The 16587-nt window shown below is 44.5% G+C and overlaps 1 protein-coding gene across 3 annotated transcripts in view; it reads left to right on the plus strand.

Moving 5' to 3' along the window:
- Window positions 1–15600, plus strand: part of ALS2CL (ALS2 C-terminal like) — a 56013-nt gene extending 40413 nt beyond the window's left edge. For all 3 annotated transcript variants that reach the window (XM_058809400.1, XM_058809409.1, XM_058809391.1), the window contains exons 19-26: window positions 1260–1417; window positions 4010–4072; window positions 5344–5517; window positions 7444–7486; window positions 7702–7763; window positions 9897–10046; window positions 13708–13804; window positions 14032–15600. In XM_058809400.1, coding sequence (XP_058665383.1) covers window positions 1260–1417; window positions 4010–4072; window positions 5344–5517; window positions 7444–7486; window positions 7702–7763; window positions 9897–10046; window positions 13708–13804; window positions 14032–14094 — 810 coding nt within the window. In that variant the 3' untranslated portion in view covers window positions 14095–15600. The remainder of the gene's footprint in view (window positions 1–1259; window positions 1418–4009; window positions 4073–5343; window positions 5518–7443; window positions 7487–7701; window positions 7764–9896; window positions 10047–13707; window positions 13805–14031) is intronic.
- The last annotated feature ends 987 nt before the right edge of the window (window positions 15601–16587 follow it).

Raw genomic sequence — 16587 nt, forward strand, 5'->3', positions numbered from 1 at the left:
AGAATTGAATAATAAATAGCCAATTTGATAATAAAGCATTTAATAATATATTGATGTTGAATTACTAAATTAATAATAGAGACTTTATGTAACAAATAGAGAATTATTAATAAAAAAGGGAATTTAATAATAGAGAATTCACTAGTAAATGCAGAATTTATATAATAAATGGAAAATTTAATAATAAAAATTTTAATATTTATTAGAGCACTTAATAAAGAATTTAATAATAAATAGAGAATTTAATAACAATGTAACAATGCATATAAAGTTTGATAATAAAGAATGTATTAATAAATAGAGATTTTTTCATTATGGAGATTTTTATTATAAACAGGGAATAATAATATAGAGAATAATAGAGAATTTAATATAATAATTATTTTATCAGTAGAGAATTTGATAAAGAATTTCATGATAGATAATAATAATTTCATACTAAATAGAGAATTTACATAATAGAGATTTTAGTAATGAATAATTTAATAATAAATTGAGATTTTAATAATAGAGAAGTTATTAGTAAATAGAAAATTTAATAAGAATTTAATAATAGAAAATTTATTTGGATTTAGAGATAAACATTTATTTATAGGTTTTAAAAACATATAATTGTTATACTAGAAAATGTAGTAATACAGAATTTGAAAATAAATGGAGAATTTAATAATAACGAATTTATTAAAAATAGAGAATTGACTTAAAAAAAAAAAGATATAATTATATCATTAAAAAATCAATAATAAATTTTTCCCTCACCCAATTTTCCCTGGAGCACCTTTTGTTCCTTCTGGAATATCCCAGCAAATCCCAGCTGGAAAAGGGATCGGGGAGCATTTAAGGCATCCAGAAGATCCCAAATTCCAGCTGGGAATTCCAGGAGAAATCCCGGCGCCCTTTGGGGTTTTCCCTCTCCTCCTGATCCGTGAAATTGGAATTTCCTTTTGTTCCTTCTGGAATATCCCAGTAAATCCCAACTGGGGAGTATTTAAGGCCTCCAGAAGATCCCAAATTCCAGCTGGGAATTCCAGGAGAAATCCCGGCGCCCTTTGGGGTTTTCCCTCTCCTCCTGATCCGTGAAATTGGAATTTCCTTTTGTTCCTTCTGGAATATCCCAGCAAATCCCAACTGGAAAAGGGATCGGGGGGCATTTAAGGCATCCAGAAGATCCCAAATTCCAGCTGGGAATTCCAGGAGAAATCCCGGCGCCCTTTGGGGTTTTTCCCTCTCCTCCTGATCCGTGCAATTGGAATTTCCAGGCGTTGGAATCTTCCCTGCATCCCTTGGGGAAGCTGCTCCGGGCTCTGACCGCGGCGTTCCAGGCGACGTATTCCGGCATCGGCGCCAACCGGCACCTGGTGGCCATGGCGCAGGAGGAGGTCAAGTTCTACTCCAGGAAGATCTGGGAGTTCTACCAGTGAGTCCAGCCTGGAGCTTCGCCGTGGGGTGGGAGCTTGGGATGGGGGTTTGGGATTGTGGGATTTGGAGCTGGGCCTCGTTTGTGGTCCGGAGTTCTTGGGGAGTTCTTGGGAGTCCTTGGGAATTCTTGGGAGTCCTTGGGAATTCTTGGGAGTTCTTTGTAATTCTTGGGATTTCTTCAGAATTCTTGGGAGTCCTTTGTAGTTCTTGGGAATTCTTTGGAATTCTTGGGAGCTCTTGGGAATTCTTGGGAGTTCTTTGTAATTCTTGGGATTTCTTCGGAATTCTTGGGAGTTCTTTGTAATTCTTGGGATTTCTTCAGAATTCTTGGGAATTCTTGGGAGCTCTTTGTAATTCTTGGGAATTTTAGCAAGCTCTTGGGAGTTCTTTGTAATTCTTGGGAATTTTTCAGAATTCTTGGGAGTTGTTCTTTTGGGAGTTCTTTTGGGAGTTCTTTTGGCAATTCTAGAGAATTCTTAGCAGTTCTTGGGAATTCTTTGGAATTCTTGGAAGCTCTTGGGAATTCTTGGGAATTCTTCTAAATTCTTGGGAGTTCTGAATTCTTGTGAATTCTTTGAATTTCTTGAGAGTTCTTGGGAGTTCTTTGTAATTCTTGGGAATTCTTGAGAATTCTTCAGAATTCTTGGGAGCTCTTTGTAATTCTTGGGACTTCTTTGGGACTTCCTCCGAATTCTTGGGAGTTCTTTGTAATTCTTGGGAATTCTTCTGAATTCTTCTGAATTCTTGGGAGCTCTTTGGAATTCTTGGGAATTTTAGCGAGCTCTTGGGAGTTCTTTGTAATTCTTGGGAATTTTTCAGAATTCTTGGGAGTTGTTCTTTTGGGAGTTCTTTTGGGAGTTCTTTTGGCAATTCTAGAGAATTCTTAGCAGTTCTTGGGAATTCTTTGGAATTCTTGGAAGCTCTTGGGAATTCTTGGGAGTTCTTTGTAATTCTTGGGATTTCTTCAGAATTCTTGGGAGCTCTTTGTAATTCTTGGGACTTCTTTGGGACTTCCTCTGAATTCTTGGGAGCTCTTTGGAATTCTTGGGAATTCTTCTGAATTCTTGGGAATTCTTGGGAGCTCTTTGGAATTCTTGGGAATTTTTCAGAATTCTTGGGAGTTGTTCTTTTGGGAGTTCTTTTGGGAGTTCTTTTGGCAATTCTAGAGAATCCTTAGCAGTTCTTGGGAATTCTTTGAAATTCTTGGGAGCTCTTGGGAATTCTTGGGAATTCTTCTAAATTCTTGGGAGTTCTTCTGAATTCTTGTGAATTCTTTGAATTTCTTGAGAGTTCTTGGGAGTTCTTTGTAATTCTTGGGAATTCTTGAGAATTCTTCAGAATTCTTGGGAGCTCTTTGTAATTCTTGGGACTTCTTTGGGACTTCCTCCGAATTCTTGGGAGTTCTTTGTAATTCTTGGGAATTCTTCTGAATTCTTCTGAATTCTTGGGAGCTCTTTGGAATTCTTGGGAATTTTAGCGAGCTCTTGGGAGCTCTTGGGAGTTCTTTGTAATTCTTGGGAATTTTTCAGAATTCTTGGGAGTTGTTCTTTTGGGAGTTCTTTTGGGAGTTCTTTTGGCAATTCTAGAGAATTCTTAGCAGTTCTTGGGAATTCTTTGAAATTCTTGGGAGCTCTTGGGAATTCTTGGGAATTCTTCTAAATTCTTGGGAGTTCTTCTGAATTCTTGTGAATTCTTTGAATTTCTTGGGAGTTCTTGGGAGTTCTTTGTAATTCTTGGGAATTCTTCTGAATTCTTGGGAATTCTTGGGAGCTCTTTGGAATTCTTGGGAATTTTTCAGAATTTTTGCGAGTCTTTGTAATTCTTGGGAATTCTTCTGAATTCTTTGAAGTCCTTTGTAATTCTTGGGAGTTCTTGAGAATTCTTGTGAGCTCTTTGTAATTTGTGGGAATTCTTCCAAATTCTTGTGAGTTCTTTATAATTCTTGGGAATTCTTCTGAATTCTTGGGAGTTCTTTGTAATTCTTGGGAATTCTTGACAATTCCTGGGAGTCTTTGGGAGTTCCTGGCAGAGTTGCTTCCTTGAGGTGACAGCATCAGTCAGAGCACAAATCCCTGTGGTTGGAAATCCGTGACTGAAGGAAAAATGGGATCATGGAATGCTTTGGGTTGGAAATCTCATCCCGCTCCAGTCCCTTCCTGCTATCCCAGGGCGCTCCAAGCCCCATCCAGCCTCTCCTTGGACACTTCCAGGGATCCAGGGGCAGCCACAGATTTTCTGGGAATTCCATCCCAGCCCCTCCCCACCCTCCCAGCCAGGAATTCCTAAAATCCAACCTGAACCACTCCAGGATTATCTGGAAAACCGAGACAAAGCCCAGTTCCTTTTCCAGAGTGGGATCAGGAATTGTGGCCACCGTGCTCTTCAGAATCCATGGAAATTCTGCAGTTCTCAGCCATTCCTGGTGCTTGTGCTGCTCCAGCAGAAACCCCTCAAACACTGCAACAGCTCTGCCGGAATTCCAGGGATTTTCACTGATCTCCCACTGGGTGCTGGGACAGCGCCTCATTTGGGAACAAATTATCCTTAAATAAAACCAGGGAAGGAATGAATCCTCGTTTTTTCTCCCCAGGGGTTTGCTGCGGGTGGCCCTGGAGCGGAAGGGCCGCGCGCCCTCGGAGGACGTGGATCCCAGGTTGGTGGTGCCCCCGGAGGTTCCGTGTTCAGATCCCGGTGGGATTTATGAGGGGTCCTGAAATTCAGGAAGTGCTGGGCTTGTGTTTGTCTGCTTGAGCCAGGCTCAGTGCCCAGACTTTGTCTGCTTGAGCCAGGCTCAGTGCCCAGGTTTCTCCCAGTGCCTCCAAAGATCTCCAGGTTTTTCCTGGTGACTCCACTTCCATTGGAGCTCCCATCCCATGGAGATCTGGAGCTCCAGGTTTTCCTGGGGACTCTGGAGATTAAAGCTCCAGGTTTTTCCCAATGAATTTCCTGGACATCTCCTGCTGCTTCAGGTTTTTCCTGGTGACTCTGGAGATCTGGAGCTCCAGGTTTTTCCTGGTAACTCCAGAGATTTGGAGCTCCAGATTTCTCCCAGTGAATTTCCTGGAGATCTCCTGCTGCTGCCGGTTTTCCCAGAGACTCCAAACATCTCCTGGAGCTCCAGGTTTTTCCTGGTGATTCTGGAGATCTGGAGCTCCAAGTTTTTCCCAGTGAATTTCCTGGAGATCTCCTGCTGCTCCAGATTTTTCCAGGGACTCCAGACATCTCCTGGAGCTCCAGGTTTTTCCTGATGACTCCAGAGGTCTGGAGCTCCAGGTTTCTCCCAGTGAATTCCCTGGAGATCTCCTGCTGCTTCAGGTTTTTCCTGGTGACTCTGGAGATTGGAGCTCCAGGTTTTTCCCAGTGAATTTCCTGGACATCTCCTGCTGCTTCAGGTTTTTCCTGGTGACTCTGGAGATCTGGAGCTCCAGGTTTTTCCTGGTGACTCCGGAGATCTGGAGCTCCAGGTTTCTCCCAGTGAATTTCCTGGAGATCCCCTGCTGCTCCAAGTTTTCCCAGAGACTCCAAACATCTCCTGGAGCTCCTGGTTTTCCTGGTGATTCTGGAGATCTGGAGCTCCAGGTTTTTCCTGGTAACTCCAGAGATCTGGAGCTCCAGGTTTCTCCCAGTGAATTTCCTGGAGATCTCCTGCTGCTCCAGATTTTTCCAGGGACTCCAGACATCTCCTGGAGCTCCAGGTTTTTCCTGATGACTCCAGAGGTCTGGAGCTCCTGGTTTCTCCCAGTGAATTCCCTGGAGATCTGGAGCACCAGATCCTCTTGGACCAACTTGTGGCCACCGTAACCCAACCGTGCCAAGCTCAGAAGAGCAGAAAACAAGGAGAACCCCTCGGAAATGCCCTCATAGGTTTGGGAATATCCACGTGGATTTCCCTGGAAAATCCCGGTTTTTTTCCCTGTTTTCCAGTCTCGGGAAGGGCCCCAGCCTGGTGCTGCCGCTGATTCTGCCTGGATTCTATCCCGAGCTCTCCATGCTCTACATGCTCCAGCACCAGCGTGAGGACGAGCTCTACTGCCAGGGAATTGTGGAGCTCAGCCTCTTCCCGGATATCCAGCTCCTGGAGTTCCTGGATGTGCAGAAGTAAGCGGGATTTTTTCCACCCCCAGGGAAAATCCCAGAAAGGTTGAGTTGTTGTTGGGTTCAGCATTGGTTTTTCCCAGTTTTTCACTGGAATTTCTCCCAGAATTCCTACTTGGGAATGTTTGGTTGGAAGGAAAATTGGGAATGGAAAACTGCTGTTATCCCTGCTAATCCTCATTTTTGCGTGGAAAATTCCCAAATTTTTTTCTCCAAGTCATCTGGAATTGTTAAATATCTTGGAAAAGGAATGTTTATTCCAGGGCATTCCCTTTTAAAATACGGGAATACCAACTGAAAAGATGGAAAAAGTGGAGGCAGGTGTTTCTCTCATTCATTCGTGCTCCTGGATCCACCTCTGGAAGTGATGGGAAGCAGCTTGGGAATTTTCCTCCGGGATTTCAGGAGCGCAGCAGATCCAGGGTCTCAATTGGATTCCATCCAAAAGAAATGAGAGGAATTGGATCCAAAAGTGCCAAAATTTCGCACGGATTTTCCTGGGATCATCCCTGAGGAACACATACTCTGACGGGATTCCCAGGGAAGGGGATCCATGGGATGGGAGCTCCCAGGGATGGAGCTTCCCATGGATCCATGGAATGGGATCTCCTAGGGAAGTGGATCCATGGGATGGAGGGAAATGGATCCATGGGATGGAGGGAAGTGGATCCATGGGATGGAGGCACCAAGGAAGTGGATCCATGGGATGGAGTTCTGATGGAAGTGGATCCATGGGCTGGAATTCCCAGGGAATTGGATCCATGGCATGGAGGCACCCAGGGAGGTGGATCCCTGGAATGGGATCTCCTAGGGAAGTGGATCCATGGGATGGAGGCACCAAGGAAGTGGATCCATGAAATGGAGAGAAGTGGATCCATGGGATGGAGTTCTGATGGAAGTGGATCCATGGGATGGGAGCTCCCAGGGAAGTGGATCCATGGGATGGAGGGAAATGGATCCATGGGATGGAGAGAAGTGGATCCATGGGATGGAGTTCTGATGGAAGTGGATCCATGGGATGGAATTCCCAGGGAAGTGGATCCATGGGATGGGAGCTCTGATAGAAGTGGAACCATGGGATGGAGGGAAGTGGATCCATGGGATGGAGTTCTGATGGAAGTGGATCCATGGAATGGGATCTCCCAGGGAAGTGGATCTGTGGGATGGAGGCTCCCAGGGAAGTGGATCCATGGAATGGGATCTCTGAGGGAAGTGGATCCATGGGATGGAAACTCCCTGGGAGATGGATCCATGGGGATGGAGGTTTCCAGGGAAGTGGATCTGTGGCATGGAGAGAAGTGGATCCACGGGATGGGACCTGTGATGGAAGTGGATCCATGGGGATGGAGGCACCCAGGGAAATGGATCCATGGGAGTGGAGGCTTCCAGGGAAGTGGATCCGTGGGATGGAATTCCCAGGGAAGTGGATCCATGGGATGGGAGCTCTGATAGAAGTGGAACCATGGGATGGTGGGAAGTGGATCCATGGGATGGGAGCACCCAGGGAAGTGGATCCGTGGGGATGGGAACTCCCAGGGAAGTGGATCCATGGAATGGAGCTCTGATGGAAGTGGATCCATGGGCTGGAATTCCCAGGGAATTGGATCCATGGCATGGAGGCACCCAGGGAGGTGGATCCCTGGAATGGGATCTCCCACGGAAGTGGATCCATGGGATGGGAGCTCCCATGGAAGTGGATCCATGGGATGGGAGCTCCCATGGAAGTGGATCCATGGGATGGGAGCTCTGATAGAAGTGGGTCCATGGGATGGGAGCTCCCAGGTTCCTGAGGCAAATCCCACCTGGAGCAGGGCCAAGAGAGAAGCAAACGAAGCCTCCAAAGCTTTGGCAGCACCTTGGAGGAGGAGATGGAAGAATCGAGGGGATTCAGGATGGAATCCATCCTAATTCCTGCTTTTCCCTTTCCAGGCACCTGTGGCCTCTCAAAGACCTCTCCCTGACCTCCAACCAGGTAAGGAAAACCCTCGGAGCCAGCCGGGAATGGGAATGGGACATGGAATTGGGCTTGGATGGGGACAGAGCTTCTCCCAGCGAATCCCAGGAATCCGAGCTCCATGATCAGCTCCCGTCCAGAGGCTCTGCCTGTGGATTTCCACGGAGGTTTTGTGGGATGGCTCTGGAATCTCTGCCCCTGACATTCCAAAGGTATTCCTGTCTCTTTTCCAGAGGCGCTCCCTGATCAAGGACAAATGTTTCCTGTCGGCCACCGAGTGCCTGCAGAAGCTCATGTGAGTCCTGTCCAGCTCTTCCCACTCAAATCCAGGGATTTATTTTTGGGAAATGCCAGGAATTTGTACCTGTTTTAAAAGCATTCCCATGCCATTCCATTCATTATTTAAGGAAAAGTTGTTTGGGATGTGCTTTCTGGTTCAAAGCGAACTCCATGGAATTTTTCCCTCCAAAATTTCACGACGACATCAATGATGAAATCCAGTAATTTCCTGCTCAGCATCTTCACTTCCCACAGATATTCCCTGGAAGGAATTCCTGGCTGGGAGGGTTGGGGAGGGGCTGGGATGGAATTCCCAGAGAAGCTGTGGCTGCTCCTGGGTCCATGGAAGTGTCCAAGGCCAGGCTGGACACTTGGAGCAGTCTGGGATAGTGGGAAGTGTCCCTGCCATGGGGTTGGAGCTGGATGTTCTTTAGGATCCCATCCAACCCTAAAAAATTCCACGATTCCATGATTTTCAGTTGTTCCAGCTGGGGTTTTGAGGCAAAGCAGACGAGCTCAGCATCAGCACGGAGGGAAAATATTCCAACATTCCCTGAGGGGTTCCAAAGCCTTGGAGCCCAGCTCCCAAAAGAGCTCAGAATTCCTGAAATCCTCAAATGTCCCATTCCATATATGAGATCCCAGGAATGTCCCATCCCACCCTAGACCATCTCCTGGCCCAACCTTGGAGCTTCCTTTTTCCTCCACCCTTTGGAGCCAATCCATCGATCCTTTCATCCCTAATTTATTTTTTTCACGGCTTTTCCATGGCTCTTTTATCCCGACAGCACCACAGTGCATCCCAGGGGAAAGCTGGAAATCCTTTGGAAGAGGATCTCCTGGATTGTCCCATTCCACTCGGGAGACACCAGGAACGTCCCATTCCATATGGGAGACATGGGAGACACCAGGAATGTCCCATCCAATACTGGAGATCCCAGGAGGTCCCATTCCACCCTGGAACATCTCCTGGCCCAACCTTGGTGCCTCCTCTTTCCTCTACCCTTTGGAGCCAATCCATCAGTCCTTTCATCCCTAATTTTTTTTCCCTAAACCCCGTTTTTCCGGGTGTAGCTTTTCCATGGCTCTTTTACCCCCCAGAGCACCATGGTGCATCCGCGGGAGAAGCTGGAGATCCTCCAGAAGAGGATCTCCAGGAATGTCCCATCCAATATGGAAGACACCAGCAGCGTCCCATTCCACCCTGGAATATCTCCTGGCCCCGGCTCTTGTTGCTTCTCTTTCCTCCACCCTTTGGAGCCAATCCACGAACTCCAAATCTCCTGAAATCCCTTAATCCCGAATTTATTTTTTTTTCCTAAACCCCGTTTTTCCGGGTGCAGCTTTTCCACGGCTCTTTTACCCCCATACCACCACGGTGGATCCGCGGGAGAAGCTGGAGATCCTCCAGAAGAGGATCTCCAGGAATGTCCCATTCCATATGAGAGAGACCAGGAATGTCCCATTCCACTTCAGAGATCCCAAGAATGTCCTATTCCATATTTGAGACAGCAGGAATGTCCCATCCTGGGGGATTGGACACAATATGGAAGACACCAGCAGCGTCCCATTCCACCCTGGAATATCTCCTGGCCCCGGCTCTTGTTGCTTCTCTTCCCTCCACCCTTTGGAGCCAATCCACGAACTCCTAATCTCCTGAAATCCCTTAATCCCGAATTTATTTATTTATTTTTTTTTTTTAATTAAACCCCGTTTTTCCGGGCGCAGCTTCTCCACGTTTGTTTTTCCCCCCCTCACAGCACGACGGTGGACCCGCGGCAGAAGCTGGAGATCCTCCAGAAGAGGATCTCCAGGAATGTCCCATTCCATATGAGAGAGACCAGGAATGTCCCATTCCACTTCAGAGATCCCAAGAATGTCCTATTCCATATTTGAGACAGCAGGAATGTCCCATCCTGGGGGATTGGACACAATATGGAAGACACCAGCAGCGTCCCATTCCACCCTGGAATATCTCCTGGCCTCGGCTCTTGTTGCTTCTCTTCCCTCCACCCTTTGGAGCCAATCCACGAACTCCAAATCTCCCGAAATCCCTTAATCCCGAATTTATTTATTTTTTTTTTTTTTTAAATTAAACCCCGTTTTTCCGGGTGCAGCTTCTCCACGTTTGTTTTTCCCCCCCTCACAGCACGACGGTGGACCCGCGGCAGAAGCTGGAGATCCTGCGCAGGACGTACGAGGAGCTGGAGCTGACGGTGTCGCGGCTGCGCGGCGCCGAGTACCGGCTGCCCATGGACGACCTCCTGCCGCTCCTCGTCTTCGTCGTGTCCCGGGCCAAGTGAGTGCAGCTCGTTCCCTCTGGAATGTTTCCAGCTGGAAGAATTCCAATGGAAACTTTTGGGATCTGGGGTTGGATGTGTTGGGGTTTTTGTGTGTTTTTTTTTTTTTTTTTTTTCCAGAGGCGCGGTTGGGTTTTTGGGATATAAAGTGTGGATGGAATTCTGGAGTGTTTGTGTTTTTTTCCCAAAGGATATTTAATGGGAATGAGATTCCTTTTGTCCCAGAATTCCAGAGTGTCCATGTCTTATCCCAGACAATATTTAATGGAAAATCAGATTCCTTTTATCCCAGAATTCCAGTGTCTGTGTTTTATTCCAAAGGATATTTCATGGAAATGAGATTCCTTTTATCTTGGAATTCCAGACTGCCTGTGTTTTATCCCAAAGGATATTCCAGGGTTTTCATGGAAAAAGTGATTCCTTTTATCCTGGAATTCCACAGTGTCTGTGTCTTATCCCAAAGGATATTTCGGGGTTTTCATGGAAAAAGTGATTCCTTTTATCCCAGAATTCCAGAGAGTCTACGTTTTATCCCAAAGGATATTTCATGGAAAATCAGATTCCGTTTATCCCAGAAGTCCAGAGTGTCCATGTCTTATCCCAGAGGAATTCCAGGGTTTTAATGGAAAAAGTGATTCCTTTTATCCTGGAATTCCACAGTGTCTGTGTCTTATCCCAAAGGATATTTCGGGGTTTTCATGGAAAAAGTGATTCCTTTTATCCCAGAATTCCAGAGAGTCCGTGTTTTATCCCAAAGGATATTTCATGGAAAATCAGATTCCGTTTATCCCAGAAGTCCAGAGTGTCCATGTCTTATCCCAGAGGAATTCCAGGGTTTTAATGGAAAAAGTGATTCCTTTTATCCTGGAATTCCACGGTGTCTGTGTCTTATCCCAAAGGATATTTCAGGGTTTTCATGGAAAAAGTGATTCCTTTTATCTTGGGAATTCCAGAGTGCCCATGTCTTATCCCAAAGGATATTTAATGGAAATCAGATTCCTTTTATCCCAGAATTCCAGACTGTCCATGTCTTATCCCAGACAATATTTCATGGAAAATCAGATTCTTTTTATCTCGGAATTCCAGAGTGTCTGTGTCTTATGGCAGAGATATTTCATGGAAATGAGATTACTTTTATCCTAGAATTCCAGAGTTTGTGTCTTATCTCAGAGCCTCTTCCAGGATTTTCATGGAAAATCAGATTCATTTTATCCTGGAATTCCAGAGTTTCCATGTTTTATCCTAGACAATATTCCAGGGTTTTAATGGGAAAAGTGATTCCTTTTATCCCAGAATTCCAGACTGTCTGTGTCTTATCCCAGACAATATTTCATGGAAAATCAGATTCTTTTAATCCTGGAAGTCCAGAGTGTCTGTGTCTTATCCCAGAGGAATTCCAGGGTTTTCATGGAAATGAGATTCCTTTTATCCCAGAATTCCAGAGTGTCCATCTCTTATCCCAAAGGATATTTCATGGAAAAAGTGATTCCTTTTATCCTGGAATTCCAGACTGTCTGTGCCTTATCACAGATGATATTCCAAGGTTTTACTGGAAAATCGTTCCTTTTATCCCAGTCCACCTCTTATCCCATAGAAAATTGGGATAGTGGGAGGTCCCTGCCCATGGATCATCATTAAGGACCTTTCCAACCCCAAACACTCTGGAATTCTGGGATTCCCACAGGAATTTTCCACCCTCAGCAGGGACTGGGATTCTGTTGGGAGATGAAGAATCCAAAATTCCATCCAGCGACTGGAATTTCCTATGGACGGATCTGGAATTTTCTTGGGATGGGGTATCCCAAAGTTGTGGCTGATCCATCCCTGGAAGTGTTCCCAGTGGGAAGCGCTTGGAAAAAATTGGGATAATGGGAAATCCCTGCTCATGGATTTCCCTGAAGGAGCTTCCCAGCCCCAAACACTCTGGAGTTCTGGGATCTCGGGATTCTGGAAGGCTGGAATTCCAAGATTCTTGGATTCTGTGACTCTGCAATTCTCTGATTCTGGAAATCTGGAGTTCTGGAAATCTGGAGTTCTGGGATTCTGGAATTCTATGATTCTGTGATTCTGGAGTTCTGGGATTCCAAGATTCTTGGATTCTGTGACTCTGGAATTCTGTGATTCTGAAAATCTGGAGTTCCGGGTCTCTGGGATTTTGGGACTCTGGGATTCCAGAATTCTGGAATTCTGGGATTCTGGAAATCTGGAATGCTGGGGTTCTGGGATTCTGAGATTCTTGGATTCTATGACACTGGAATTCTCTGATTCTGGAAACCTGGAGTTCTGGGATTCTGGAATTCTATGAATCTGGAAATATGGATTTCTATGATTCTGTAAATCTGGAGTTCTGGGATTCTGAGATTCTTGGATTCTGTGACTCCATAATTCTGTGATTCTGGAAAACTGGGGTTCCAGGATTCTGGGATTCCGCAATTCTTAGATTCTGAGATTGTGGAATTCTCTGATTCTGGAAACCTGGAGTTCTGGAAATCTGGAATGCTGGCATTCTGGGCTTCTGAGATTCTTGGATTCTGTGACTCTGCAATTCTATGATTCTGGAAATCTGGAGTTCCAGGATTCTGGAATTCTGGGATTCTGGAATTTTGGGATTCTGAGATCCTGGAATTCTATGATTCTGGAAATCAGGAGTTCCATGATTCTGGGATTCTGAAATTCTGGAATTCTATGATTCTGGAAACCTGGAGTTCTGTGATTCCAGAGTTCTGTGATTCTGGGATTCTGGAATTCTGTGAATCTGGAAATATGGATTTCTGTGATTCTGGAAATCTGGAGTTCTGGGATTCTGGAATGCCAGGATTCTGGGATTCTGAGACTCTGGAATTCTATGATTCTGGAAACCTGGAGTTCTGTGATTCTGGGATTCAGGGATTCTAGAATTCTTGGATTCCGTGATTCTGGAATTCTATGAATCTGGAAATATGGATTTCTGTGATTCTGGAAATCTGGAGTTCCGGGATTCTGGAATGCCGGGATTCTGAGATTCTTGGATTCTGTGACTCTGGAATTCTACGATTCTGGAAATCTGGAGTGCCAGGACTCTGGGATTCCAGAATTCTGGGATTCTGTGATTCTGGAATTCTGTGATTCTGGAAACCTGGAGTTCTGGAAATCTGGAATGCTGGGATTCTGGGCTTCTGAGATTCTTGGATTCTGTGACACTGGAATTCTCTGATTCTGGAAATCTGGAGTTCTGTGATTCTGGAGTTCTGGGATTCCGAGATTCTTGGATTCTGTGACTCTGGAATTCTCTGATTCTGGAAATCTGGAGTTCTGTGATTCTGGAGTTCTGGGATTCCGAGATTCTTGGATTCTGTGACTCTGGAATTCTACGATTCTGGAAATCTGGAGTTCCAGGACTCTGGAATTTTGGGATTCTGAGATTCTGGAATTCTGTTATTCTGGAAACGTGGAGTTCTGTGATTCTGGGATTCTGGAATTCTTGGATTCTGTGACTCTGGAATTCTCTGATTCTGTGATCCTGGAGTTCTGGGATTCTGCGATTCTGAGATCCCAGATCCCTCCAGCAGATCCGGATGCACCAGCACCGGAATTCCAGAGTTTTCCTACTCATCTCCAAAATTCCAACCCCTCCACATGCCCTGAGATTTTTCCTGGATTTTGGGATTTGTTTTTCCCTAGGATCCAACACCTGGGAGCTGAAATCCACCTGATCCGGGATTTGATGGATCCGACCAACCAGGGAGGAATGCTGGACTTCCTGCTGACAACACTGGAGGTAAGGAAATTTTTTTTCCAGGAATTCCAGCAAAATTCCAGCTTTTCTGGAATGGAATTTTTGAGATTTTATTCCCTTGCTGGGCTGGGAAAAAAATCCTAATCCTTAATTCCAGACAGATTGAATTCTGTTGGAATTCTCCTTGGGATCAGCAGGGATTTTCTGCCTGGATTTGATCCCAGAATTCCCAAATTTTTCCCTGATTTTTTTCTCTGTTCCCTCCCCAGTCGTGCTATGAACACATCCAGAGGATCCGGCTCCATCCAAAGGAAAACTCCCACAGCTCCTGATCCATGGGGAAAATCGGAATTTTCCGGAATTTTCTGGACCAAACCCCGCTGTAAAAAGTGGGAATTTTATCCCTGGCTGCCTTCAAAGGGAAGAATTCCTCCCCAGCCGAGGTTTTCCTAATCCCAAAAACACTGGAAGGGCTGGAATTTCCATCTCCAAGGTTTTGTTTTTGGAGTTTTATCCTCTTTTCCTGTAAATAATTCCCAGGAAAAATCTCCTTTCCCTGCTCAGGATGAGGATTTTATTTATTTTTTGCACTGGAAAATTCCCAGAAAAAGAATTTCTTTGGGAAAACCCAATTTTTAATGGGATTTCTTGCACTGAGAAGGGAAACTCATCCCAAAACTCCTAAAAAATTCTGGGAATTGGAGGAGATTTTTCCCACCACTCCTTTTCCTATTTTTCCCAACTCAGGATTTTTCCAATTCCATTTGGAAGCTGCTATTCCCAAATTTCCTGATTTTCCCATGCTCCAAGATTTTTATTTCTCCTTGGGAGACCTCGGGGGTGATCCCACACCTTGGGATTCTGGAGGGCTTGGAAAAAACACGGATTTCTCCCAAATTTTGGGAAATTCCAAGAAAACAACCAGAAATTATGGAATAAAAACTCCAATCCCAGCTGGATTTGTGCTCTGAGCTGGAATTTCCCTTTGGAAAAAGAATATTTGGGATATTCCCAATGGATATTTGGGATGCTGTTCCCAGCATCCCAAAATAATTTTAAAATAGTCCTAAAAAATCTTGTTTTTGACAGTTTTTATCCCATTTTTTTCCATTTTTCCTGGGATTTTTTTTTTCTTATCCAGGAAAATAAAACTCCCCAAGCTTTTTCCAGGTGTTTTCCCCAAGTTTTCCTGATTTTCTAAATTAAGGAAAGTGCTCCTTGATTTTTTTGGAAACAAAAAATTGGAGATCCAAAGCTTTCAAAAAATGGGATTTTTGTCTTTTTTTCCCTGGAATTTCTTCATTTTTCCCAGGAATTTTAAACCTTATCCAGGTGACTCTGGGAAAACAAAACCCTCCAAGTTTTTTTCCCCCATTTTTCCCAAATTTTATCATTTAATGAGTAACAGATTAATTACAAGAATTATTATATTATTGGGAGAATCCCATGGGAAGGTTGCCAGGAATTTTTATTTAAATAAAATTATGGGAATTTTGAAGAAATTCCAGGATCCACGTGCTCCTTCTTCCCATCTTCTTTGTTTTCAGGAATTTGGGAATTTTCTAAATGAAGGAGAAGTGGATCCTTGATATTTTTGGGAATGAAGAAAAATTGGAAGTCCAAACCTTTAAATAAATGGGATTTTTATAATTTTTCCATGGAATTTCTTCATTTTTCCAAGGAATTTTAAACCTTATCCAGGTGACTCTGGGAAAACAAAACCCTCCAAGCTTTTTCCTCCCATTTTCCCCAAATTTTTATCCTGTAATAAATAACCGATTAATTCCTATATTACTAATTAATAATTAATATATTAATGAGAGACTCTAACTGGAAGTTTGCCAGGAATTTTTATTTAAATAAAACTTTGGAATTTTGAAGATTCCAGGCTCTGCGTGCTCCTTATTCCAATTCTTGTCGTCTTCAAGAATCCGGGAAAACGACTCCTTGGTATTTTTGGAATGAAGAAAAAATGCAAAATTCCTACTGGAAAAGGACATGCAAAGTGCAGGGGGGGTAAAAATTCCAAGGAATTCAAGGAAAACGAGGTGGATTTTCAGTTTGACTTCCTAAAACTTCCCGAAATTCCAAGTTTTTCTCGGCTTTGATTTCGGGAGGAGTTCAAGCGAGGCCTGAAGGTAACAGTGTGCAGCCATTTGTGCTTCCAGGTTTTGGGATTTTTCCAAGGAAAAGCAGGAGGGGGGGTTCCTCTGGGAATATTCTGGGTGGGAATTGTGCTGTGGAAGCGTGCAGGAGGTGCTGGATCCGCAAAAAAATTCCACAAGGAATTTTTTCCCTGAGTGCCTGCTCAGAATCCTCAAAAAATTGGGATTTTCCTTTAGCTGGGATGGTTTTTGTTTTTTTCCTTAATTCCTCCAAACCACCCAGAACTTTCCTGATCTTTCCTGGAGGGAATTCTGGAGCTTGGGATAGAGTGTGGAATTTTGGGAGCACATTCCCATTCCTGCTTTTTATTGGGAAGAGTCAAGGCAGGTTTTGCTGGGAGTTGAATTAAATTAAATTTAATCCTGAGCGTCTCAGCCTTGGAAATCCCACTTTGGAAGACATGGAATCAACATTCCCAAATCCTGGCTCCAGCTCAGCTTCCATGGAATTCACCAGCTGGAATTCCATAAAAAAGGATGGAAAAGCTGAGCTACACCGGGAAGAGGAGAGGTTTTAACAAAGCTGAGCTTAAGCACGGGGAATTTGCTTCATTCCACTTCCGGACTTGATCCACAGGGAATTTTTGCCCTGACTGCCTGCTCAGAATCCTAAGGAAGTTTGGGATTTTCCTTTGGCTGGGATGGTTTTTTCCTTGATTC

The sequence above is a fragment of the Ammospiza caudacuta genome, chromosome 1, assembly GCF_027887145.1.
Source record: "Ammospiza caudacuta isolate bAmmCau1 chromosome 1, bAmmCau1.pri, whole genome shotgun sequence".
NCBI classification, from domain to species: domain Eukaryota; kingdom Metazoa; phylum Chordata; class Aves; order Passeriformes; family Passerellidae; genus Ammospiza; species Ammospiza caudacuta.